Here is a 25,180-nt window from a genome sequence, read left to right as displayed (position 1 = left end):
TCTTTGCCACATTCTTTTTGCCAATTAGCACCTATTAAAACTGAGCATAAGACAGGGGCTGCGGGAACTGAAAGAAGGAAGATCCGGTTTGATGGGATCTGAAGTGGAGAAGGGCTCAGAACACTGTTGCTCCCAGTCCTTAGCATCATTAGCTGCCCCTCCACTCTTCTGAAAGAGATTTGAACTGTGGGGACATCTATGTTACATAGAGTAGTTGCTGTCCCCTACCTGTGGCCTTTTATTTCCTTCATAACAACATTTCAAATCTATAAGGGCTTTATTCATTTATTCTGTATTCCCACTCTCATCCCTGTTAAAATTGGCAGCTGCTTCAGAGTGAAGGACAGGTGCACCTTTTCCACTCCTGGATGCTTGGCATTAGAACAGTGCCTGGCACCTAGATGGCACTCAATGAAAGAACATTAGAAGAATGAATCCAGAGTGCTTATAGGAGCTGATGAGGACATTTTCCAGGCCTAGTGAGAATTGCCTTTGACACACAAATTGGTTTGGAGAATCTGAATGGGAATATGGCAGCAGGCATGTGCATGATGATGCACACTTCATGAAGGCCTCTTCTGCAGAAGGAAAGCTTTAAAAAATGCCAAAGAACCATCAGTCAGGGGATCTGATGAGATACAGGGGATGCTGTGAAATGCTGATAGGTCATCTTGGGGAAGCAAAGGAAGACAGAAAGAGGCAAGTGGATACTGCCTGAACCAGACACAGAAGAAGACTCAGAAGAGGTTGCATATCAAGGGCCCTGGAGAGAATAAGAAGAAAATTATTTCCTTTGGGAAGATTCTAGACTACTGACAGCTGAGTTGGTATGCAATGGCTCCGCTGACAGAAGCTTCAATCAGAGGTAAATTTGTCCTGTAAACTGACACCTTATATAGAAAACCTTTGCTGTGGCCTTTGAGGGACTCAGGACATCTGGTGGCTGGTGAGGTCTCAGGACACCAAGACCACTGATGCATTTTAGCAATTGCCTGAACACTTAAATCTGAAGTTATCTGCTCCCTGATCTTATTTTGGAAATAGTTACAACATAGGCAGTGTTCACTGAACAGTGAAAACAAAAGCTGCATCACAGCTTATCGGTATGCACCACCTGCCCTGTGGTGCTCTGTTGGTCAGGTGTGTATGTTCCTCTCCTGTGACAGTTTCCACTGTGGCTGGAGCCTGGGAGGGGGCAGAGGGGAGGCTCCACCTGCCCCATTTTAACAACCACACAGAGGGCATGTGTGTGGTGTGGAGGAGTGCTTTCCTTAGCTATCTCTGCATCTCCATTCTCATTGGTAAGCCAGAGACAGTATCAACATTTTAGAGTCGTTGTAAGGATTAAGTGAGATAATATAAGAAGGGCTTGGCATTCTGTGCTGTGCCTAGAAGGTTGCTATCACATGCCTAAGAAGAGGACTAAGCATAGTTTACTGGCTTTAAATTCTTACATTCTGATTTAACCCAGTAATTCCACTTCTAGGAATTTACCCAAAGAAAACAAGATCCCTGATTCAAAAAGACATATGTACCCCTATGTTTATCACAGCACTATTGGCAATAGCCAAGACATGGAAGCAACCTAAGTGTCCATCAGTAGATGAATGGGTAAAGAAGATGTGGTACATATACACAAGGGAATATTATTCAGCCATAAGAAGGAAACAAATCCTAGCATTTGCAAAAACATGGATGGTGCTGGAGGGTATTATGCTCAGTGAAATAAGCTAGGCAGAGAAAGACAAGTACCAAAGATTCTACTCATTTGTGGAGTATAACAACAGAGCAAAACTGAAGGAAAAAAACAACAACAGTAGATTCACAGACTCCAAGAAGGGACTAGCAATTACCAAAGGGAAGGAGTTAGGGATGGGGTTGTGGAGGGAGGGATAAGGGGATTAAGGGGCATTATGATTAGCACACATAATATAGGTGGGTCATGGGTAAGGCAATATAGCATGGAAAAGACAGGTAGTGACTCTACAGCATCTTACTACGCTGATGGACAGTGACTGCAATGGGGTCGGGGTGGACTTGATAATATGAGTGAATGTTATTCACACTGTTGCTCATGTGAACCCTTCATAAGATTGTATACCAACGATACCTTAATTTAAAAAAAAATCATACATTCCATAACTGGAAGTCCTCCACTGCTGGAGGATTTCATGTGCCAGTAGACCTAAAAAACTCTTTGTAAGTGGCAAAACACAAATTTTAACTGCTGGTTAGCATGTAAAGTGGTATAATCACTTTGGAAAACTATTTGTCAGCATCAATTGAAGTCAAATATATCCCCATCCTATAAGCCCGCAATTCTATTCCAAATGAAGTGTCCACCCAAGGGTATGCACAAGAATGTTAACAGCTGTGCTGTCCACAATAGCCCCAGACTGGGAACAACCCAAATGCCCTTTAAGGTCAATGGTTAAACTGTGGTATATTCATATAATGGAATATACATAACAATGAAAATGAGGAACTTTTTGCAACTCACAACAACTTGGATGTTTTTCACTAAGTCAGACACAAGAAAAGCACCTACTCTCTATGATTCTATTTATAAAAGTCTCAAAAATAAATAAAACTGGTCTATCATGTTAGATGTCAGAGGAGTAGTTGGGTGTAAGGGGTGACTGGCACATCCCAGTCACCATGACAAGGGGCACAAGGCAGATTTCTGGGGTAGTGACAATGTTCTATGTCTTCATATGAAAGATGGATACAGGGGTGTGTCCCTCACAATTCACTGAACCTCTAACTGACTTGTACATTTTTCTGCCTGCATATTATATGTGGTAGATGGCTTTACTGCCCCTAGTCCTTTGCTGTCTCTCCACTGGGGACAGAGCACTTCTTCACCCTACTGATGTTGGGCCCATGTGACTTGCTTTGGCCAATAAGAGGTTAGTCAGAATGATGTGTGCAGAGAAATGAAATATGTTTTTGAGTAGTTTAGTAGATTAGTTTTGCCCTCTGTCATGGTCCTAAGAAGAATACACCTCAGGGAGCTGCTGCTCTTTGGCCTGACTCCCAGGATAATATACAAGGAACAAACTGAGCTAGACCTCAAGTCAGGCCTTGCTGTTCAAGTTGCAGCTGATTGTGAGGGGGAAGAAAGATTGTTTTCAACCACTGAGTGTTGAGGTGTTTTCTTATACAGTATTATTATGGCAATGGCTGACTAATACATCATTCATCAACAAAAATACTTTAAGATCTCTGTGCTCCACCTAATAGTCACCTGTTTCAGTTTAATGTTAATGACACCCACCTCAGCACTTAAATAGCCTATTCAGTCTATAAAATGGAGATGATGTTTACCTGACAATGCTCTTGGGAGGATTCATGCCCCAGTAGACCTAAAAACACTTTGTAAGTAGGAGAACACAATTTTTAAGTGATGGATGAAGGGGCAGGAGGTGAGGTGGAAAAACAAGTGTATGGATCACGGCACATGCCAAGCAAAGCTGCTTCCTCCCCACCACGGCCATCCTGACTACAAGTGTGGGGAGGAGGCTAGGGAACAAGCCAGGGCCTGCACCAGAACAGTCACCCAGCTTCTGAGCATAGTTCTGTGGGGCCTGGAAGGCTGTGGGAGACAGCGATGCTGATCAGGCCTCCCGAAGGCTGGCTAATGTACATGTCAAGTACGCAATACAGGACCCCAGGGAGGCCACCGCACCCTCAGATCTACCCCTCAACTGATGACCTTCTACGCTGTTGGAAGAGCCACCATCAGTGTTTCATTTAATTGGGTTACAGTGCTATTTGCTTACCCATCCACTGTTAATCCTTACTGCCTTGCCTATGGCAGTTCTCAGGTTACAGAGAGCAGGCCCTCTGTTCTCTCGTTTGGTACTATTTCCTTTGTGTGGAATAGGAACCTAAGACTCTAAGAGATTAAGTGATTCTTGCAAACCTACTCAGTTAATAAGCTAAATTAGCACTGAATTTGAAATAGGTTTTTTGACCAAAACTTCTGAGAAGTAATCCACAGATGTGAGCAAGAATTCCACCACTAGATAACCAGCTGTATTCTCAGAAAACAGGTGGCCTTGGCTTGAGGGGGCAGGATACTAAGTCAACAGGTATGAGGGGAAATTTGGGGTTTGGGGCATGGGGCAAGCAGTGTCCTTTGAGTAGGGTTGGGGCATGGGGACAATGAGGAAGCAGGAAGGAGGAATGGAGTGGGAGGGGGAAGAGACTGCAGACCCCCATGCTGGCCACCAGGGGCATTTGTTCCCAGGGAAGGAGCCGGGAGCAGAAGGAGCACTTCCCTGGGAGTGAAGAAAGAGTCAGAAGGATGCCAACTGATTCAGGGACTCCGCAGACCCGATTCCTCTCCCACGTCAGCAGTCCGGGGTGAGGCTGCCCCATCTGCCACGAGAGGCCCTGCAGTCCCTCCCACCGCCCGCCCAGGTGTAAAGGGAGACTGGACGCAAGGCTCGTCTCCTACCACACTGGTCTCTCTCCTTCCCTGCCAACACCCGGCATGGGCCAACCGTCTGGCCTGAGTGGCTCCTGTAACCAGTACAGTCCTCACTGTCAAAATGGTGAGAGTTGCCACAGAAAGGATATCTTTGAACAAAGCTGTATCTAAGCAAACACAGATTTCCTTTAGAGTGCAAATATCAAGGACCCATTTCCGTGGATTAAACCAAACACAGCAACCTTCAAGGCAGGAGTTGTGTGGGGTGCAGTCTTGCTATTTTCTTTGCAAAGAGTTTCACACGGTGGGCCTGAGAATTTCTGTTGGTAAGTGAGCCATCAGGGCTCCTTCCCTGGGAACAGTCTCAGCTTGGCCCTGCCCGGAAGCAGGCTTCTCCCATTTCTCTGGCCCCAAGTTGAACATGTGCCTGTGACCTACCTCCACAGTCCGAAGGCCGTTCTGCTTCTGGGTCAGAGCTCCTGAGCTGAAGCTCTGGGGATTCGGGCACTGGGTCCCACAACTCATCTTCTTCTCTGGGTTGGGTACTCCACCTGGGGCTGCAGGTCGGGGCACACCCTTGGAAGACAGCCCCTCTTCCGGCGCACCTGGGGGAAGGGGGAAGGGAGAAGAGGACGGCACTCAAGTCTTGTATATGGCAGTGGCTGCAAAAAATCCCCCAAAATGTGGGGAAAAGATAGCCACAAAGAAGAAGTATAAGTTGCCAGGAAATCCCACATCCCTCACAGAACTTTTTTTCTATAAGATCACATGTGCCTTTACAAAAATGAAACTTTAAAATAATTTTGTAGTCTGAAATTTTTACTTAATACATCAATGACATTTTTCCATGCCATTAAATGTATTCTGCCATATTATTTTTCACACATTTAGTCTGCTATTGTACGGATGTGTCACCATTTATTTAACTAATCCCCTCGATTTGGATATCTGTGTTCACTTTTTCATAATAAACGTTACTGTTGGTCAAACTCCTTGGGGTTAAAGCTTTATTCTCAAGTACTTCCTTAGGATAAATTCCTAGGAGTGGGATTACTGGCTTGAAGGTTATATACTTTAACAGAATTCCATCTCAAGGTGTGGGGCTGACCTTGTGTTACTCCCATAAAAATACCAAGAAATGATAGAATGAAGTTTAAAATAAGCAGTCACAGTGAAAAGCAAGAGGACTACAATAGCAATTAATGGATGAAGAGTATCCGTTAGAAGAAAGGTGGAAAAAAGAGGAAAGGTGGCCCAGGAAGCATGTGGGGGTGTACCAAGTGGGAGACAAGAAGGGGGCAGAGACTCTGTGACAGCCTCAGGGAGGCCAGGGGCAGCCCAGGCAGGTCAGTCATTCTACTCCTGCAGCAGCTGAGGCCAGTCAGCAATGACGGAGCAGTCCGTGAGGGTGAGATATCATGGAATTATAAGAAATACATATTTGGTCTTCATCTCCAGTTCCTGGCATAGTGCTCCTAGAACCTTTGTAGCTTCCTGAGTATCACTAGGGGTGACAGGAGCACCATTGTTCTAAGGAGGTGGCTCTTGGAGGCCCCCTAGATAGCTGCAGGATGGGGGCTGGTTGCCAGAAAGATCTAACCTTGACTGGGAGCCAGGAACTTTCAGCCCCATCTGGTAAGGGGGAGGAGCTGGAGGTTGTGTTAATGGATCACACCTACAGGATGAAAACACAGTAAAAAATCCTTAAGGGACAATGTTAAGGGAGCTTCCACATTGGTAAAAGCATCCATGTGCTGGGACAGTGGTGCACCCCAAACTCTACAGGGACATAAGTTCCTGCTCTTGGGACCCTTCTTTCTAGACCTCACCCTATGTACCTCTTCATCTGGCTGTTCATTTGTATCCTTTATAATAAAGTGGCAAACATCAGTAAAGTGTTCCTGAGTTCTGTGAGCCATTCTAGCAAATTACTGGACCTGAGGAGGGGGTATAAGAACCCTGATTTATGGTCAGCTGGTCAGAAGTTCAGGTAGTAACCTGGGTGCAGTCTTGCGGGACTGAGGCCTTACCCTGTGGGGTCTGCATTAACTCCAGGTAGTTGGTGTCAAGATTGAACTAACTGTAGGACACCCAATTGCTGACTGGAGTGTTGGAGAATTGGTTGATTTGGGGAAAATCCCACGCATTTGATGTTAGAACTGTTCTGAGTAGAAGAGTCGCAGAAAAAAGGACTTGGCTCAAAGGGGAGAGCAAAGCCCTCAGGGGCTGGTGATGCCTGAGAGAAAGAGAAATTCATACCACGAAGGCTGCTTTCTGAAAACAGTGCCAGGAGTTAAATAAATACTAATTTCCATCTCTGCCTTCCAAGTGGGCTTCTTAAATAGATGCCCTGATGTTCTAACAGGAAATTTCAGTTAGAGAAATTAGTACAAAAACAAGAATAAACACACATTTGGAGAAGGTCAACACCATAAAAGACAGACAGCAAACTCTACAATGAAGACCCCAAAGGAAAGGGAGGTAAAACGGTATGCTGCAGAGAATTTTAAATAAGTGTAATGAATCTGCTCAGAAAATGACGGAAGGCAGATAACATGACCACAAAATGAGGATAAAAGTGACCAAGAAGGTTCAATTAGAGATATTTGAAGTAATAACTTAAACTGCTGAAATGAATTTTAAAGACTCAGTAGAGAAACTCAATAGCAGGAGAGCCATGAAGAGCAGTTCAGTGAGATGGAAGAGCAAGCCAAGGAGTGTTCCTGGGAGGGGCAGGTGAATGTGCGAAAACCATGTTAAGAAATGCAGGCAGAGATCCAGAGAAATCCAGAAATTAGAAATTTCTAATTAGGGATCCAGAGACGATAAATCCAGAAATCCAGATCTTAGTGAAATTTTAGAATGTCATTGATAACATGAATAGCTTCAAAAGAATGAGATTTACATCCAACCTTTCATTAGTAAACAAAAAGAAAACTATGGAACAATGTTTTCAAGATTTCAAAGTCTATGCACACTGTAAAGTCTTTTGCAATATGTTGCCAGATTTACCTCTATAAATCTTTCTCCAATTACCCTATTGCCCTCTGCTAACTGGTATGTGAACTAGCAACATTCTCTACACCCTCACAAACACTGAATTTTCTTTTGTCTTTTTTCTCATCTTTGCCAATTTAAGAGGTACAACAAAGTTTTTATCGTGTGGATTTGCACTTTTTGATCTACTAGACATATTACGTTATTTATGTGCCCATTGGCTAATTGTGTGGGTTTTTAAAAATTGCCAAGTCATTTGCCTATTTTTCTTTCCATTTGCCTGGGTTTGCTTTTAATCACAGTTAAGGAAAACAAACAAAAATCCCTTCCCAGACTGCTGAGAAATCATTTGCCATGAGGTAGGCATCAGAAGATCATGTATTTGATACTATGGGAGGGAGAGGTGGTTGCCTAAGCAGAACTGATGAGGTTACAGTCTCAACACAGCTCAGGGAGGAAGCAGTGAATCCAAAGGACACACATGTCTCTGTATCACCCACCTGCTCTGCAAAATGCTAAGAGGCTCTCAATTCTGGCCATGGGATATAAATCAGAATTCAAGACACTGAACGTCACAATAGAGTCTCCTGACTGGTGAGCCATAGCATATTGGGGCCCTGTGGATGGGTTCCAGATGTGCAAAGAAATGGATTCCTTCAGCTGGGCCTGCCCCATATCTTTGTACCCTTTCTTACTCCATAAGCTGGCAGCCTGTCCCACTTCCCTTCCCAACTCCCCTCCATTCTGTACCAATAGGGCCTCAACTGCATGGGTATGGACACCCCAGCACACATATTCAATCTCCATCCCTACTGCTCCCACAAACAGCTGCTTCTTGGCTGAGGAAATTGCAAACCTGGATAATGGATCAGAAGTAGAGGGCCATGAAGACCCTAGAAGCAGGTTTAGGGTGATATGGACTGGTAATTCCAGGGTGCTGGCACCCACAGAAGAGTCTAGAACAGAGATTCTTAGAGTGGTCTAGGGACCAAACAGTCATCACTGGTCTGCTGTGGAGTAAGTTTAAAAACTGAATGCAAGCATTCAGAAATTCTGTGGCAACCTGACATTGCTGGTATATCCAAGGGTGAACTTGTCTGATTGAACTTCTCTGTCTGCATAGGATATAGACCAGTTCCAGGGCCATCACACTGCCATGGTGAGGCACAAGTGGCATGAGCTGTGTGGTAGTTATGCACGGTAGGACCACATATTTATGATGACTGGGGGAATAAAGCAACTGATCCTGAAGGGGACTGGGGGCTTTGGTAGGTATGTTCCCTTGACCCCTGGATAACTTGCTCTATAAGGAAGAGTGCGGCCAAGGGACGGCAGAAAAGGAGAGCATAAGCCTAAGGCAGAGACCCTACTTCTTAAGTCTAGGGTAGAAATGCCTTCGGCCCTTGGGACTGCGGAGTGGGACTCAAGGCTAGCCAGTATTGCCTTGACTGTATACTGGGCTGTATGAATGTTACTGTTGTCTGTGTGGGTCTTGACTCAGCACCCGGGTTGAGACTGGGTAAGAGGCTCTACTAAGCCATCCCTGAATGCACCATGGTGCTTCCGGGCTGGGAAGGGATGGCCATTACCTTGTCCTGCCCTAAGATACTTCAAGGCACACACCTGACCCCAGTCCTCCCCGTGCCCACAGCCAGGCCCTGGTGGGAATTAGAGGACATGGAGCATAGCTCCTTTGCCCCTTCCCCACAGTGCAACCCAACTGCTGACACAGAAGAACACAACAAAGCAGGAAAGGGAAGCTGGGAGCACCAGGGGCTGAGCAGGTAGCAGAAACGGTTCTAACATGTTTGGCACATAGATTAGACTTATTTTTTAAAATTAAGTTATCATTGATATATAATCTTATGAAGGTTTTACATGAACAACATTGTGGTTTCAACATTCACCCATATTTCCAAGATCCTCCCACCCCACTGCAGTCACTGTCTACCAGTGTAGTAAGATGCTATAGAGTCATTACTTGTCTTCTCCGTGCTGTACTGACTTCCCTGTGACCTACCTATTTATACATTGTACTTATTTATGGCCCATCACCAGCTGCCTCGTCTCTTCATGGTGCTCTATTAGCCACATTAGTTACATTCTTGATTTATGCATCACACAATCACGCCTCCTTAAGTGCTAAACAACTGGCCCACTGAGCCTGATAAATAAGCAGAGAAACAGGGCCAGGCATAGGGACTGGCATTGCAAAATAGTGAGCTGGAACCATCTGCCCAGTGTGGCCAGGAGGTCACTGCAGGGGGTCAGGAATATGGGGTCATTTACTGTTACTTCTACCAGCAATAAACCTATAATTTTGCTGCACAGATTTAACTTGTATTTTCCAGTTTCAAAAATAATAGGCTCAATGTTGGAAAACTTGTAAACTACAAGTAAAGCACATAGGAAAAATCATTTTTACCTCCTCACCCAGGGATATTCCCTGTTAACAAGGAGGTGTACGTCCTTGACAGATTCTATTGGTGCCCACCTAGGTCCACCAACCCAATCCCTGCACCCATCCCCCAAGCTGTGCTGGGTGTTGCTGGCCAATGGCTCATGCCTGCCTCCTTTTCTTAAGGCTTGCGCTTGGCTAAGGGAAGCCCTTTCACCAGGAGGGGCCTGGCCAGTTATATCAGGTGCAGCCCATGGCCAATGATCAACTAAAAGTGTGTGTGTGTGTGCGTACAACATCCCAGACTACTTGCCTCTGAGCAGGAGAATTTCTGTCCCTTTGCTCCAGAGCAACGCACGGGATGAGGCTGAGGCTGAGGATAGACTAACCCTGAAACCACATCTTTGCTCAGCCCCTTCCCCGGCCATCCTGTTTCCTTTGCTCCCTCCCTCACATGGTTCTCCTCCTAGGAGGGTCTCCAGAACTCACTTGCATAAAATCCCCATCTCAGACTCTGCTTCTAGTGAACTGAAGCTCAGACAGTGTACATACCCTGCATACTAGGCATATTCAATCTGCCCTTCCACACTCCCTCTTCCCTCCTTGCCACCTTGCTCCATGTCCCAGAAATAGCTGTGTTCAAAGCTGGCTGGGAAGTTTCAACCAACGACTTCTTGCCAGTTTCATGCTATTTTGGAAATGGAGTTGGGAGGGAGGCAGAGCATAGAAATTAAAAATGATATCCAGAAGCCATGTGGAGAGAATGACAAGGGGCAATTCCTCCTTAACCCAAGCACTTGGCTCTCCTTGGTGAAGGTAAACACAGTCTGTCCAAAGTCACTGAAATCAACTGCAAGTCATTCCCTGAATGACTGGAAACCAAAGTTAAGACGTTACTGGTCTATTTGGGAAGAATCTCTGAAAGTCACATCAGATGGAGCTCATCAAACACTATCTGAGCTCAGGCCCTGAACACATGGCCGATGACAATTTTGTCTGAACTGAGGTATAAATGAAATAAACTGCAATTACCCAGCCACTTAGAATTTGTCTCATTTTTCAAAATGAACTAGAATGGGAAGGTAGCTGTCATTTCTTCAATCTGATGAGTGATTTTTGACTACATGCTATGTGTAAGAAGCTGATATGTGACTTTCTGTATGGCTAATATAAGACAATCATTAAAAATGGTAGGCAACCCTTACATTCACTCAATTGATTTGGGGCAAGATGCCAAAACAACTGAATGGGGCAAGAATTGTTTTTCAACAAGTGTGTAGGGCAACTGGATATCTACATGCAAAAGAATGAAACTGGACTCCTACCTCACACCACATATAAAGTTAACCGAAAACAGATCAAAGATCTAACTATAATTGATAAAACTACAAAACACTTAAAAGATAAGCATAAATCTTCATGACGATGAAGTAGCCAGCAATTTCTTTAAAATAACCCCAAAAACACAAGCAGCAATAAGAAAAAGAATAGATAAATTGGACATCATCAAAATTTAAAACTTTTGTGCTCCAAAGGACACCATGAAGAAAATGAAAAGAAAACTCAGAAAACAGGAGAAAAATTTTGCAATTTATCTGATAAGGGTTACTATGATAAAGGATCTTACTCTGAAAGAACTTGTTCAACTCAATAGTAAAAAGACAAATAACCTAATTAAAACATAGACAAAGGATCTGAATAGACATTTCTCCAAAAAAGATATACAATTGGCCAATAAGCACATGAAAAGATGTTCATCACCACTAGCTATCAGCGAAACATAAATATAAACCACAGGGAGATAACCCTTACATGCATTGCAATGGCTATAATAAAAAAAGACAGATATTACCAAGTGTTGGTGAGGATGTGGAAAATTTAGAACCCTCATACACTGCCAGTGGGAATGTAAAATGGTGCAGCCACTTTAGAAATCAGTTTGGCAGTTCCTCTGAAGAGTAGACATAGAGTTACCATATGAGCCAGAAATTCCACTCTGAGGCATATCCCCAAGAGAATTAAAAACCTATGTCACACAAAGACTTGTACATGGGTGTTTAGAGCAGCATTATTCATAATAGCCAAAAAAGTAGAAACACCCCAAATACACATCGACTGAGAGATACATAAATAAAATGTGGTACAAACATATTTAAAAACAAATTTAAAAAATTAAATGGAGTATTATTTGGCAATAAACAAAATGAAGTAATGATAACATGCTATAACATTGTTAAATCTTGAAACATTACGTTAAGTGAAAGAAGCCAGTTACAGAAGGCCACATATTAAATGATTTCATTTATATGAAATGTCCAGAAACAGGCAAACTGTAGACAGAAAAGGAGTGTAGTGCTTGCCTGGAGCTGGCGTTATTGGGGGGAAATAAGGAGTGACTGTTGGTACAAATTTCTTTTTAAGGTGATAAAAATGTTCTAAAACTGATGTGGGGATGGTTGCACAGCTCTTAGAAAATACTACAAACCATCTAATTGTACACTTTCAACAGTCAGTTGTATGGTATGTGAATTATAGCTCAATAAAGCTGTAATTTAAAAAATGGTGAGCCACACATTTTTGGAATGTTATATCGACTAAAGAAGATGAAGGAGCACGTTTGATTCTGAAGAGAAATGGTTTGGGAGAGAGGTTGATCAATGGACGTATATCACTAAGGACAACTGCAATACTAGCCTAACAGCGCCCAAAGGGTGTGGGTCCTGGTGAGGGGGGGCACTGGAGGGCCACTGGTCCCCGCAATGAACTGCCAGCCTGTCACATCTGCCTCTGGCTGTGGGGGCTGATGGCAGAAATGGCTTCCCCACGGTACCCAGCCACATGCAAGAAAATGCCTGCTGAGATGAATAGCTGGAACTGAAAGAGCCACAGGAAGCAGCACAGAGAGTCCCAGTCTGTCCTTGGTGAATCAGGCCTGACTGCTATTCCCAGAGACATCCAGGAGATAGCAGACGAGTTACTGAACTGGGAAGCAGCCAAAAGAAAGAATCCGAATCTCACTCTTCTTCTCCCATGGATACCCTCGGAGATGTCAGCCTTCCTTTTCTCTCTGTCCCTTTGATCCCCTCAGTGGCCCCTCCCTGACGTGCAGCTTCCTCGATCGCCACAGAGCAGACCCTCCAGGGTGGGCACCTGCATATCTTCATGTTGATCACTGTGGAGCTGTCCCCACTCTGTAATCAAAATTCAGCTCTCACTTCCATCAAAAATCTTACTGTTTCTAAAGTAGGCAGTACTGCTATGACCATAATAATACCTTACACTTTTCCAGAGCCTTCCTCCCAGACTGCTCGAAACAGTTCCCTGATGCTCTTCCTTTTTCCCTTTTTCTCTCCTTGAATACTTATCTTAAGCTTTTAAAATGTCTACCTTCAGTATTAGTTAGCCTTGGCTGCCACAACAAAGTAACACAGACTGGGTGGTTTAAATAACAGAAATTCATTTTCTCACAGTTCTGGAGGCTGCAAGCCTGAGATCAAGGGGTCAGCAATGTTGGTTTCTTTTTAGGTCTCTTTCCTTGGCTTGTAGATGGCTAACTTCCCCAGTGTCTTCACATTGTTTCCCTCTGAGCATCTGTGTCCTAATCACCTATTTTTTTTGGTATCATTAATATACAGTAACATGAGCAACAGTATGGTTACTAGACTCCCCCCCCATTATCAAGTCCCCACCACATACCCCATTACAGTCACTGTCCATCAATACAGTAAGATGCTATAGAATCACTACTTGCCTAATCACCTATTCTTATAAGGACAACAGTCTTACTGGACTAGGGCCCACCTAGGTGACATAGCTTTACCTTAATGACCTCTTTAAAGGTCCCATCTCCAAATACACTTACATTCTGAGGTGCTGGGGGTTAAGACTTCAACATCTGAATTTTGTTTCCAGGAACTCAGTTCAGAACTTAACACTTAGCTTTTCCCTTTATAAAATAATGTTATATATTTTTCTTATATAAAAAATAGATGTTTCATTAAGAAAACATGACTATACTGGTAAGAAAAGATAAGAAAATGAAAACTACCCATAATCCTACCAACCAGGGGTAACTATTAGTTGCCATTTTGCCTACTGCGTCTCCAAACTGTTTTCAATGCATAGACATGCAAACATCATTTTTAAGAAATAAGATTACACCACAACACTGTTCCCTTTTCTCCCTTACCTACCAATATTTCTACTCAGCCTCAGTCTTCCTCCATCTGCTTCTTCCTCATCACAGATCACTTATTTGTTCTTTCACCATTTGTCTGTCAATTAGCCAATCATTTGAAAAGGGTTTATTCAGTGCCAACTTTGTGCCAGGCACCATGCTGGGTGCTGATGTAGGCTGAGGCCTGCAGCCCAATAGGGTTGCAGTCTCTCAGCTAATCGCCTCCCTCCACCAGCCTGCTTTCTCTTCTCTCGCCCTTCCTCTGCCAAGTCCCCCAGATCTGCACGGGGAGGACACTGTGGAGTGGAGGGCAAACATTGCATGCCCACTGGAGGGAGAAGGGACAAGAATTTGAACTGGTGTTGACACAGTTCTCTCTGAGAGGTAGAGGGCAAGACAAAGTAGTGAACATTCAGAAGGCAACCATTTAGAAGACAACAAACCGTATCCACCCACACACCTTACCTGCACATCCCCTTCCTCTTCCATATGGCCCAGTCTAAATCCCACTGTCCTAGTCAGACTGAAACTGGCTCTCAGGAGACTTGCCTGCCTGAGTAATCCCTTGGAACGCTCTCCTAGAGGGCCGAACTGATGGCTGGGAAGAAAGTTCCAGAAGCCAGGTGGAGGGAGGGAGCCCCTCCAGGGGCCAGTGTGTTCCTTGGCCAAGGCCCTGCCCATCATGGCTTCATTTCCGCTTGAATGGGACGCTTATTTTGACCTTTTATTCTTACCCCACTTCCTTGTGTATCCTGCACCTGGCCTGGCCTTTCCACAGAGTCGGCAGAACTAATCAGCCAGGGATTTAAACTCTCCCCGTTCCCCCCACCCGGGGTAACACCCTTCCAAGGCTCCAAAGGTGCCTGGCCCCATGCTATTCTTCACAGCCCCGCCTTTAGACTCTTGCTTAGTCAGTGGAGTTTTTCCTTAGGAAGAGTCTTCCAATGTAATTTTCCTCCCTGTTTCCTTTAATTCCTTGGTTCAATCACTTTTGCAGTACTTAGCCTTTTAAGAAAGTGGCAGCTGTTCTCCTGGTTGTTTTTTCACTCTGTAACATTTTCTGAGTTCAGTATAACCAATTTCTTCAGCAGGCTCTTTCCAGGCCAGCTTCACTAAACTGTTCTCTTACGTGGACATTCGAAATTAGGCAATATATCCTTATTAAATATAAGAAATATATTTGGGCTGATGAGAATTAGAAGACCGAGGTCAATTGAATTGTTTTAATTCTTGAAATTTTAAAATCACCCAAAGCAATCAATCAATCCTCTAGCATCTATGGCCCACCCTGTGCCTAGCACTGGGCTGTGAATAGGTGATATAAAACACTTGTCCACCTGAATCCTTTATGCTTCTGTAATTTAATCAGAAATATAACAGCTTATTTAAGAGTTACTGGAAGATGGAGCCATACAAAATATAAATAACAAGATAATGGTTTCTTACCCATCAGAAAAGATAAGGTCAGGAAGGCAAAGTTTAAGAAAGCTGGTATTAAATGTTGAAAGGGTGTGGGGGGTTAATTTGTTCTCTCATATATTGCTGGTGCAAATGGAACTATCTATTCGGGAGGACAATTGGCAGAATCTATTCAAGTTTAAAATGTACACACCATTGTGACTCAGCAATTTCATGCTCAGTATCTATTACAGAAAACCTCTTACCACTGCACCAAGAGGCTTGTTGAGGACATTCTTTATACCACTGTAATAGTGAAAAATGGAATCAACATAGCCATTCATCAGTTGTAATTACTAAATAAGCTGTGTTTTACCTATACTATGGAATTCTATACAATAATATAAAAGTATACAGATTTATATAAATAGAAGTCCAATAAATAATAATGAGTGGAGAAAAGCAAATAGAGGTAAGTATATAAAAATGACAGCTTTGATGTAGAAAAATAAAACTCTATTAAACATATTATTTTTATATTTTTCACATAGGGATACTACACAAATATGTATGTATATAAACCCTTGTGTGTGTGTGTGTGTGTGTGTGTGTGTGTGTGTGTGTGTGTGTACACTCAGCAAAATGGTAACAATGCTTTTCTCTGGGAAAAGGCAGGAGACCAAGATCAGAGGGTGGTTCCTGGGGCCTTATCTATGACATTTCTACTTTTAAATATATTACTTGTGAAATAAAAATGATTTTTAAAAATTAGAGCGATGTCATATTCTGCTTTTTCTTATTAATAATGGCTTTGGACCCACCCAGAATATTTGTCTATTTTTTATTTATTAGATTATATTTAACCATCAAATAAAGTGATCACATATAATGATGCATAAAAATGACACCCAAGAATTAACACATTGCTTTTAGCCTATTCTACAAAGCAAGTTCAACCATTTTAAAATCAAGGGATGACATATCTGTGTCTCTGCAGGGCAGTCAGACAATTCAATGAGGCATCCTCACAGTAAATATGGATGGACCAACTGTATTGTTGTAAGAGCCTGGGATTACTTATATGACTCCATCAGGCCTGGTTAGTCTTCACAGAGGAGAGGATTCTTGAGCAGTGTTTAAAAGGAAAGAGTGGGCATTGTTGGCATGAAGGTTAATAGAAGAAATGAAATCAAACTCACATTTGTGGGTTCTCACTGGGTGCCAGCCTCATGCTCAGAGCTAAGGATATAAAACAGAAAGATGCCTGAAATGACTGGGAGCTAAGAGCATGGGATTGGAATTGATTCCCAACTCTACTTCATTGTCACACCAACTTGTAAGTAAGTGTTATGATCCTCTGCCCCCCTACCCACCCTGTGCCATCACTCACCCCCCTTCCCCCTACCCACCACTACCTTTTTTGCAGAAGAAGAAACTGAGGTTAAGGAGGTTAAGTAACCTGCCTGAGGTCCTACAGGTGGTGCCAGAGCCAGGCTTCCACCCAGGTCTGTCAGATGCCAAAACCTTTGCTTTCACATGCATTTCTGTTTACTAACATAATTTTAAAATCCATGATGAGTCATAGTATCCCTTTTCAGGGCTAGGCAATAAAGAGGGGATGTATGGTGTCATCAAAATAAATGAAAGGTTTTTTTGTTTGTTGTTTTAAAGATAGTCCACAGCTCAAAGGTCCTACTCCTCTAGAGAGAAGGTCTTTAGAATACTTTGGAATCCAAGTAACTTGCCAGCAGAATCAACCAGGTCACAATGAAGTACAGACAGTAGGAAGATAAGTGAAACTACCTTCGCGCATTTTCTTAAGCCCCTGAAGCCCTGAAATTTGTCCTCCTGCCAGGTGCTCAGCCTTCTGAGTCACCCACTGAAGATTCCTCATCTATCTCCCAACACTTGGAAGCCACTCCAGGCTCATTTCCTAAGCTTAACAGTTCCCGTTCCAGGAGGACAGCCAGTGGGCCTTGGGCAATCTATGCACCAGGCTGGATCATGGCTAATTGCTGTGGGTTGGAAATAATTCTGGGCAAGCTCACAAAACCAGAGGATTGCAGACATTTGGTGATCCTATCAAGGGGACAGAGCGAGGCTGCCAAACTAAAAGAAAAAGGGATGGGGCCTATGGATGCCATGCTCCACGGGGCAGCTAAGACAGTCTCTTAGAGCCACACATCTGATCCTGACCCACCCCTTCACTGACCTCTCAATGCCTGTAGGATAAAGTCCTAACTCCCTGCATGCCCTGTGAGGCTCTGTGAGCTGTCCTGCCTCCCTGGCTTTATAGGTCTACACTCTGCCCACTGTTTCCAGGGGTCCAGCCTTACTGGACATCGAAGGCACTCCACTGCCTTTGAAATGCTGTTCTACTCACAATGCTCTCCTCTTACCTGGCTACTTCTCTGTCTCAACTTAAACACGCCTCCTCAGGGGCCTTCCCAGATACCTCCCTCACACCTGGGTGGGGCCCGTTTACCTCCCACAGCCCCCTGTACTTCTTCAGAATACTCACCACTGCTGGACGTTTTTGTTCCATGCCTGCCTGCCCCACTAGCCTGGTTGCTACAGGAAGACAAAGACCATGCCTGCCTTGTTCATACCACGCGTGGCATATATTAGCATTCAAGAACTGTTTGTTGAAGGAGTCGTGAACGGTTGGGCAGGTTGCCGGAGCATATCATCACTGCCAGAAGCTGCCCTGTAGACCTCTCTGTGTTCTGTGCTTTCCCCCACGATGTATACCAAACGGCTGAAACTCCAAAGAAAGCAAATGCAAACTTGAAACATGCTTGCTGTTGCGAAAACTGGGCAGATGTCAGGCAGTGAAGGGAGAACTCACATAAACAGTGAAATCAGCCCCAAAAGTGAGACCAGTCACATGCCGCCGGCCATCCACTCTCTGGAGGTTGCAGTGGCTCCCAGGGACTCCCAAACAAGCCCAGCATCTTTCCAGGAGTCAGGGTTGAGAGCAAATGTGAAGACGGTCCCATAGGGCTCCCCAGATTCCATTTGCCCTTTGGGAGTCCATGCTGCAGGAAGGAGGGACAGCTGCTCCTCGATGAGAACACCCCTAACTTCTGGTGAAGGCAGACAAGAGCCTCAGCTCAGTAAGGTCACTTGAACCCACCTGCTGAGAGGGATGAGCAATGTTGCTGGCCCGGAGCTGGCAATGGTCCAGGTCAGGAGCGAGTCGCACAGGGCTTTGCTTGCCTCTCTCTGCAGATGGCTGCATCACTGCGGCAAAGGGGAGCCTTGACCATAGGGCTCTCTGCAAGGTGAGAAGGGCCTTACACCTGGGCCTGCGATTCTAGGCCGGAAGGGCTACAGGGCCAACTCTGTGCAGAAGGGAAGGATGACCCTGCCTCCAAAATGCCCCCTCCTTTCCACTGACGCTTGATCCTTACCCAGGGTACAGGGTCTTTTACACTCTGATCAGCACTAAGGTTTAAAATTTAGTTAGTCCAGGAGAGGGAATATGGTAACTTTAAATTTACCCCTCTCCACCTTTCCCAATCTTTTAAAAGCAGTGAGGATTCTTGTTCACTAGGATGACCTCATGGCTTGCTTCTGGGCTTAAGAATCCAGGTAATTAACTGGTGGAAAGGAAGTCAAAGAAAAGAGGGACGCTAAGTTGATTAGGTGGGGAAGGAACAGGAAGCAGAAGAGCGGCGTCAGGGGCAGAAAGGGGGAGGAGAGATTTGGGGAGATGGGAGACACTGCTGCCTGGCTTGTAGAAAAGTCTGAGTCAGAGGATTTCAAAGAGCTTTTGTTTTGCATCGAAAGTAAACCTCCAAAATCCTGCCATTTGTGACAACATGGATCAAAACAGAGGGTATTACACTTCAGTGAAATAAACCAGACAGAGAAAGACAAATACTGCATGGTCTCACTTATATGAAGAATTTTAGGGAAAAAAATGTTAACTCACAGAAAGTAGAGAAGAGGTTGCCAGGCACAGGGGGTTGGGGGAAATAGGGAGAGGTTCATAAAAAGGTACAAACTTTCAGCTGTAAGATAAATACAACCTGTGAATCTACTGTATAACCTGGTGACTATAGCTGGAAACGCTGCACTGTATAATTGGTATTTGTTATATAATTGGAACTTAAGTGTTCACAAAAAAAATTAATAAATAAAAGTAAATATGTGAGGTGACAGATGTGTTAATTAAATTGATGGGGGAATCTTTAGTAATGTGTATGTATATTAAGTCACATTGAACACTTCAAATATCTCACAATTTTATTTGTCAGTTATACCTTGATAAAGCTAGAAAAAAAAAGCGCAACTCCTTTCTTTGTGACATTTTCTGTGAGACAGAGTAAGATTTGAACTGGTTGTTTTCCTTCATTTCGGATCTCTGAATCTGACTCCATTCTGAGACTGAACCTCTTGGGCCCTAAGTCTGTGAGCTGAATGACTTAAATTCATACTAATTCAACAAGCATCACTGGTGGCCTGCTGGCTGTACACCCAGGAGGAGCATGTTACAGGGGGACAGGCACTGCCCTGGAGCTAGGCAGACCTGGGAGCAGATGCCAGCCACCCCACTTGCAAGCTGTCTGACCTTTCCCAAGAGAATTAAATAACACTTACCTTTTCTTTACTTTTGTTCTAAAAGGTGTCAAGCTCTTTGCTATGATTATTCCCATTTTACAGACTAGGCCACTGGCCCAGACAGGCCAAATAACTTGCTCAAAGACAAACCTGCCAATTGTGGAGCCAGGACTCAATACTCAGATCTGTGTGATTCCAAACACATCTTGCTCCTGTCTTGCACTGCCCCACTAAGCCTCAATTTCCTTGGGTACAAAATAAAAATTCTGACATCTGCATCAAAGATTGGCGATCAAAGAAAAAGAGAGATCAGCCTGGCACAATGGGTTAATTTCACAACTTCCCACCCCCAGGTATATAACAAGATGCACACGGCTGATTTAAGATCCTTTCTGAAAGGGTGGAGCTCTAGGCAGATGAAGGAAAATGGGGAGAGTGTCATCGAAGAGCAACTCTGCCAAGTCCACAACTTTGTCCCAGGTCTGGTCAGGGCACAGTAACCCCAAACTATCTAACACCCAGAAAGCCAATAAAGAGGTCAGAAGACTGAGCTCAAGCAGAAGCCCCAGGTTACAGAGCAGATTTCTGTTATATCAGGGTCTGTTTACTACATGTTATCAGAGGGTTGGTAGGTGACACACGTGACAGGGATAAAAGATAAGAGCTAATGGTCACAAACCCTCACTGCGCCTCACCTTCTCTGGAAAGATACATCATTTGGAGCTTGGCCAGCTACCAGGCCTCTCTTGTGCTGAAGAAAAATGGAGAAAAACGGGCCATGGTAGAGTGGGTCACACAGTCACGACCCTTTCCTGCACCTCTCCAATGTGCCAGGATCTGTTCCAGGGCTGGGACTGCAGCAGTGAGGGAGAGAGACTCAGCCCTTGTCCTTTGGCAGTGATAGCTGGAATGTGAGGAACAGATACGTTCAACTAGTATTGCTGGTGGCTAAGTACAAAACTGACCAAAGAGCGGTGGAGGCCAAAGCATGGGCAGCCGCATGCCCTGTTAAGGAATCTGGACCGTGTCCTGTGGGTGACGGCAGCCTTGGAACAGCGTGGGAGATTCGGCTGAAGGACTCAAGCCTGCAGGCAGGGGGTCCAGCAAGGAGAGCCTGGCCTTTGGGGCTCTGCCTCCTTCTAGAATTTCCTTTGGCCATCTGAATGCATTTTTGAGATGACTGTCTTCCCAGCTGGACTCATCAAATTGGAAACTACTCTCTGAAGGCTGTGGCTGGCACTTACACCACTTTGGAAAATGTCTTTTGCCAAAACACACACCTGAGAAGTGCAATTGTGTACTTAGAAAGAAGGAGGGTTAAAGAAGAACAGCAGCAAATGAATTAGGATAATCATCTGTAACCACAATCTAGATGTAAAGGTTTTCAGTAACAATTTCAAAAGGACACAGCCAGAATGAACACGATTAAGCTTGACAACCTTCTCACTATCCAGTTCCCTCTGAATGTTTAAGCAGGTGGTGATATCCAACATCTTTCTGCACCATCTGCAAATGACAGAGATGCTGTGGGTTTTCTACTGGAAGCATAAATAAAAACTCTAATGGGCTGATATGATACTGTATTTCTGAGATGCAATAATTGGCTCTTAAATCCACAGTTCCTATCTCTGAAGCTTTCCCTGGGTAGCCTTAAAATTAGGCTTAAGCTTACTTTTTATTTGAGAAGTTGAAGTTCAAGCTCCCCCCTTCTTACAAGTTCTTGCAAGGTTCTGGGAGTAAGTACAGCTGGCTTTGCTTTAAATTATATTAAAACTCCTGATAATTACAGAAGGAGGTGGCTTTTCCAGTGGAAAAGTTTGGACATTATCCATAAAGTCAATAAACCTACTTTTGGACCTGATCCCACACCAAATGCACAGATTCCACTCTGAAACAGTTCTGCTGGGCTTGGCATAACAGAACCAGGGGATAGAGAGCCTGAGAAAATAAAAATCCCTTCTAAGAATTATCCTCTAAGACACTTTAGTGTAAAATGATAATAGCAAAACTGATTTTTCTTCAAGTTTCCCATTCAAAATATCTGGATCAGACCTCAGGGATAGATAAGAAGGTAGGCAGCCCTGTGGAAGACTTCATGAACCCAGGATCATGCAAGGACTCAGAGAGATGCAGTACCAGGGCTGGTTTACTCAGTCCCCACACTACTCACCCACGGCTTCCTAGTTCTGTCCAGAAAAATCAGCACATGGCGGCTCATACATCACTGAGAAGATGGCCACCCTAAAAATCTTGTTCCCCACTCTACGTTCTAATATACTTCTCTCTCAGAGACTACATCCATCTTCACTAATTTAGCTCATATCTGATATCCAACTCTGCTCCTATCAGTTCATCTCAAATCAGTATTTGCTAAACCCCAACGCATGCCAGATGTTCCACCAGGCTCTGGTGACTCACAGGCATTCATCACAGTCCTCACCCTGCAAATGCTCACATCTAGTGAGAGAGTCAGAAATAGAAATCAATGCAGTGCTTACAAATCCAGTCATCCTTCTCAGGTCCCTTGTCAGAATGACATTAGACTGAAAAAAAGCGATTTTCAACACTTGTAAGTTATTAGAAAGCAATCTAAATCTTTTACTTGCTTTTCTTAGAGAAAATCAAAGGGGGTTCCATTTATAATCCACTGCAATGCTCTATAATATCCTTAGATAAATACTGAATCAGTAATCTGAAAAGCAAAATTATGAGCATCAATAAAATATGAGGGTAAGTTCAACGGCATGGAAGATGATGGATTAAAGAGGATGAGACTGGAGGAAGGGAAATCTGTTAGGACTAGTGCACTATCCAGAGGCAAGAGGCAACGGAGCATCTCAGCTAAACAATGGGATGGGTGTGGGTGGAACACGATGGATTCAAGAGACAAGGGAGAAAAGTGGGAGAGATGGAAGCAGAGGTGCTGACAGCCCAGAAGAACCAGTCCTGCAGTCTCATTTCCACAAGGAAGTCTTTCAAGCCACTTTACATGCAACTGTCCAAACCAAACTTGCTGTATTACCTTCAGTCCAGGTCCCCTTGCTGACTCTCATTTACGTCACGCATGCCACCAATTTTCTAGCTTCTAGCTTTAAGAACTTGAGTTACTTCCTTTCTCTTCTTTGTTCTCTGTAACTGAGTCTGACACTAAGCCCTGTTATTTCTTCTTTATACATCTGCCCAAATAGTTCTTTGCTCTCCATTTATGCCCCCGTTGGAGAGGTCCAAAGCACCTCACCTCTGGGTTACTGCAATAGCCTACAGCTAGGCTCCTTGATTCCAGTCTCTCTTCACTGTCTGGAAAATCCACACCCTAGATAGAAAGATCAATATCCCCAAAGCATGGCTTTCTTCCTCACACCATATCGCTCCATTGCGTAGATCCAAAACACCTCTGCCCAGCTCTTCAGTGCTCCATCCTCTGGGCTTGTCTTGAATCACACAACTCACCTGCAGGCAGGCTGGTAGAGCCTTAGGTTCCACATAAGGGCCATGGTCGTACCCACCTGGGGGCTACTGCTCAGGATGACCTCCTGCCTGCAATGCGCATCCTCCCTCCTCCACCTTCCCAGGCTGGGGAAGGCAACACTGGTCAGTGCTTGTTCAATAACATCCACGTCTAGGGTCAACATCACACAATTCAGCACTAAATGATTCCTTGTTTATTCCAAGCTTCCAGGTTTTCTCTCCCCTGTTAGACTGTTCATTCCCTCAGGGACAAAGCCTATCACATGCTCCTTGCTAACCCAGAAAGAAGATAGCTCTCAAAGAACTTTGGCATTTTAGATTTTGCTCTCATTTACACTATATTTTTCTCAAATAAGGCTTTGGAAATAGAGCAATACTTTTTTTAGCAGATTCTTGCACAATCTGTTCTCAAAATAATTTTTAATTGTTAAATTATATATTTTATTTAAGTTAGAGCTGTAACTTAGCTTTAAGTCTTATAACCTCTTGGCAAACATGAACATCACCATTTCTACAAACTGCAGTGGATATACTCCACTTTTTTCTTCATCACATTTTTTAATGGTTCTAAAAATAAGCAGAAGGGAGTTTCTAGTTATAGAGAGAGCCCACCACACTTCCAGCACTGAATTAGTTGCTTTACTTTAAGCCTCACAACTGTACTGAGACAGATACAAAGGCACTTTTATTCTTAAAAATGGATTTTTTTAAAGTTATACTTAAAAACAGTACTTGGATATGCAGTTGAATAAATGCACTTTAATGGAAATTAAAAGTATTCAATTGCCACATTTTGACTTTTTAAGGAAAGTAATGAAACATTATTTTAGAAAGTTGCCTATTAAAATAAAAATGAGATTTCACAAGCAATTTTAGGAAACATCTGAAACATGAATAAATTGAGATATAGAAAAATATAAGTATGCATCACAATCAAAAACATCTTGGCACATTATCATGCAAAAATCAAACAGGGTTTATAAATTTCATGTCCTGAAAGACTAAAGAGGATAAACCAAATTACAGGGCTACAGAAAACAACTGGAGGAACAAGCAGGCAATGTTTTCTATCAGAGGTTCATTTAGAACTCCCTACCGTCCCAGCTCCCCACACCGAGCACTGTGCAGTGCTTAAACATAAAACTATCAATCCTTTCTCATCTTAAAGAGATATACTCTTCATCAGAGATTCTCTTGATCTACTTAATAGTCCCATAGCCCATTTAATAGAGCCTAATATTCTACACCAGGAGCAGAGGGCTTGGCCCCCACCACTGAAGTATTTTTTTCCCAGTAACCCCACCCTCCCACTTTCACACTGGGTGGGCCGGGTTGGAGCACTTGATCAAGGGCACAGCCAATCACCAATGCATTCTCACTGACCATGTGATTGACTCAGTGGTGTCACATGACCCAAGTTGGTGACTCACAGGGCCTCTGCAGGAGCTGCTGGAACAGAGGCTCTCTCTCACCCAGTGGACTTGGACTTGGGGAGCTGTGGCAGTGGTCTGAACACTGAGGGGAGACCCTTTCTGAGAATGGAGTCTGCACAGAAAAAGGGATTTGCGAGATGGGGAAGGAGGCACAGGGTCCCCGATATCATGTGAGCCTTGAACGCAGCCTCACCGCAAGCCAACCCGTCCCTTGACTTTTTTTTTTTTTGAGAAGGCATCTCTCATATTTATTGATCAAATGGTTGTTAACAACAATAAAATTCTGTATAGGGGACTCAATGCACAAT

General features: G+C 43.9%; 1 protein-coding gene across 15 annotated transcripts in view; it reads right to left on the bottom strand.

The window, feature by feature from the left end:
- Window positions 1-25,180, bottom strand: part of BAALC (BAALC binder of MAP3K1 and KLF4) — an 83,313-nt gene that overhangs the window by 16,176 nt on the left and 41,957 nt on the right. For 4 of the 15 annotated variants that reach the window (XR_005055225.2, XR_005055223.2, XM_036995867.2 and 1 more), the window contains one exon: window positions 4,874-5,040. The exons of 3 other annotated variants lie outside the window; for them this stretch is intronic. Coding sequence is in view for 4 of the 12 variants with exons in the window: in XM_036995867.2 (XP_036851762.1) it covers window positions 4,874-5,040 (167 nt within the window). In the remaining 8 variants the exon portion in view is untranslated. Of the gene's footprint in view, window positions 1-4,873; window positions 5,041-16,604; window positions 16,645-18,541; window positions 18,683-25,180 lie in introns of those variants that run through there. 8 more of the 15 variants (XR_012128346.1, XR_012128348.1, XR_012128347.1 and 5 more) reach the window with 5 other exon arrangements.

This window comes from Manis javanica, chromosome 2 (assembly GCF_040802235.1).
Source record: "Manis javanica isolate MJ-LG chromosome 2, MJ_LKY, whole genome shotgun sequence".
NCBI lineage: Eukaryota > Metazoa > Chordata > Mammalia > Pholidota > Manidae > Manis > Manis javanica.
This window is presented reverse-complemented; position numbering and strand designations above follow the sequence as displayed.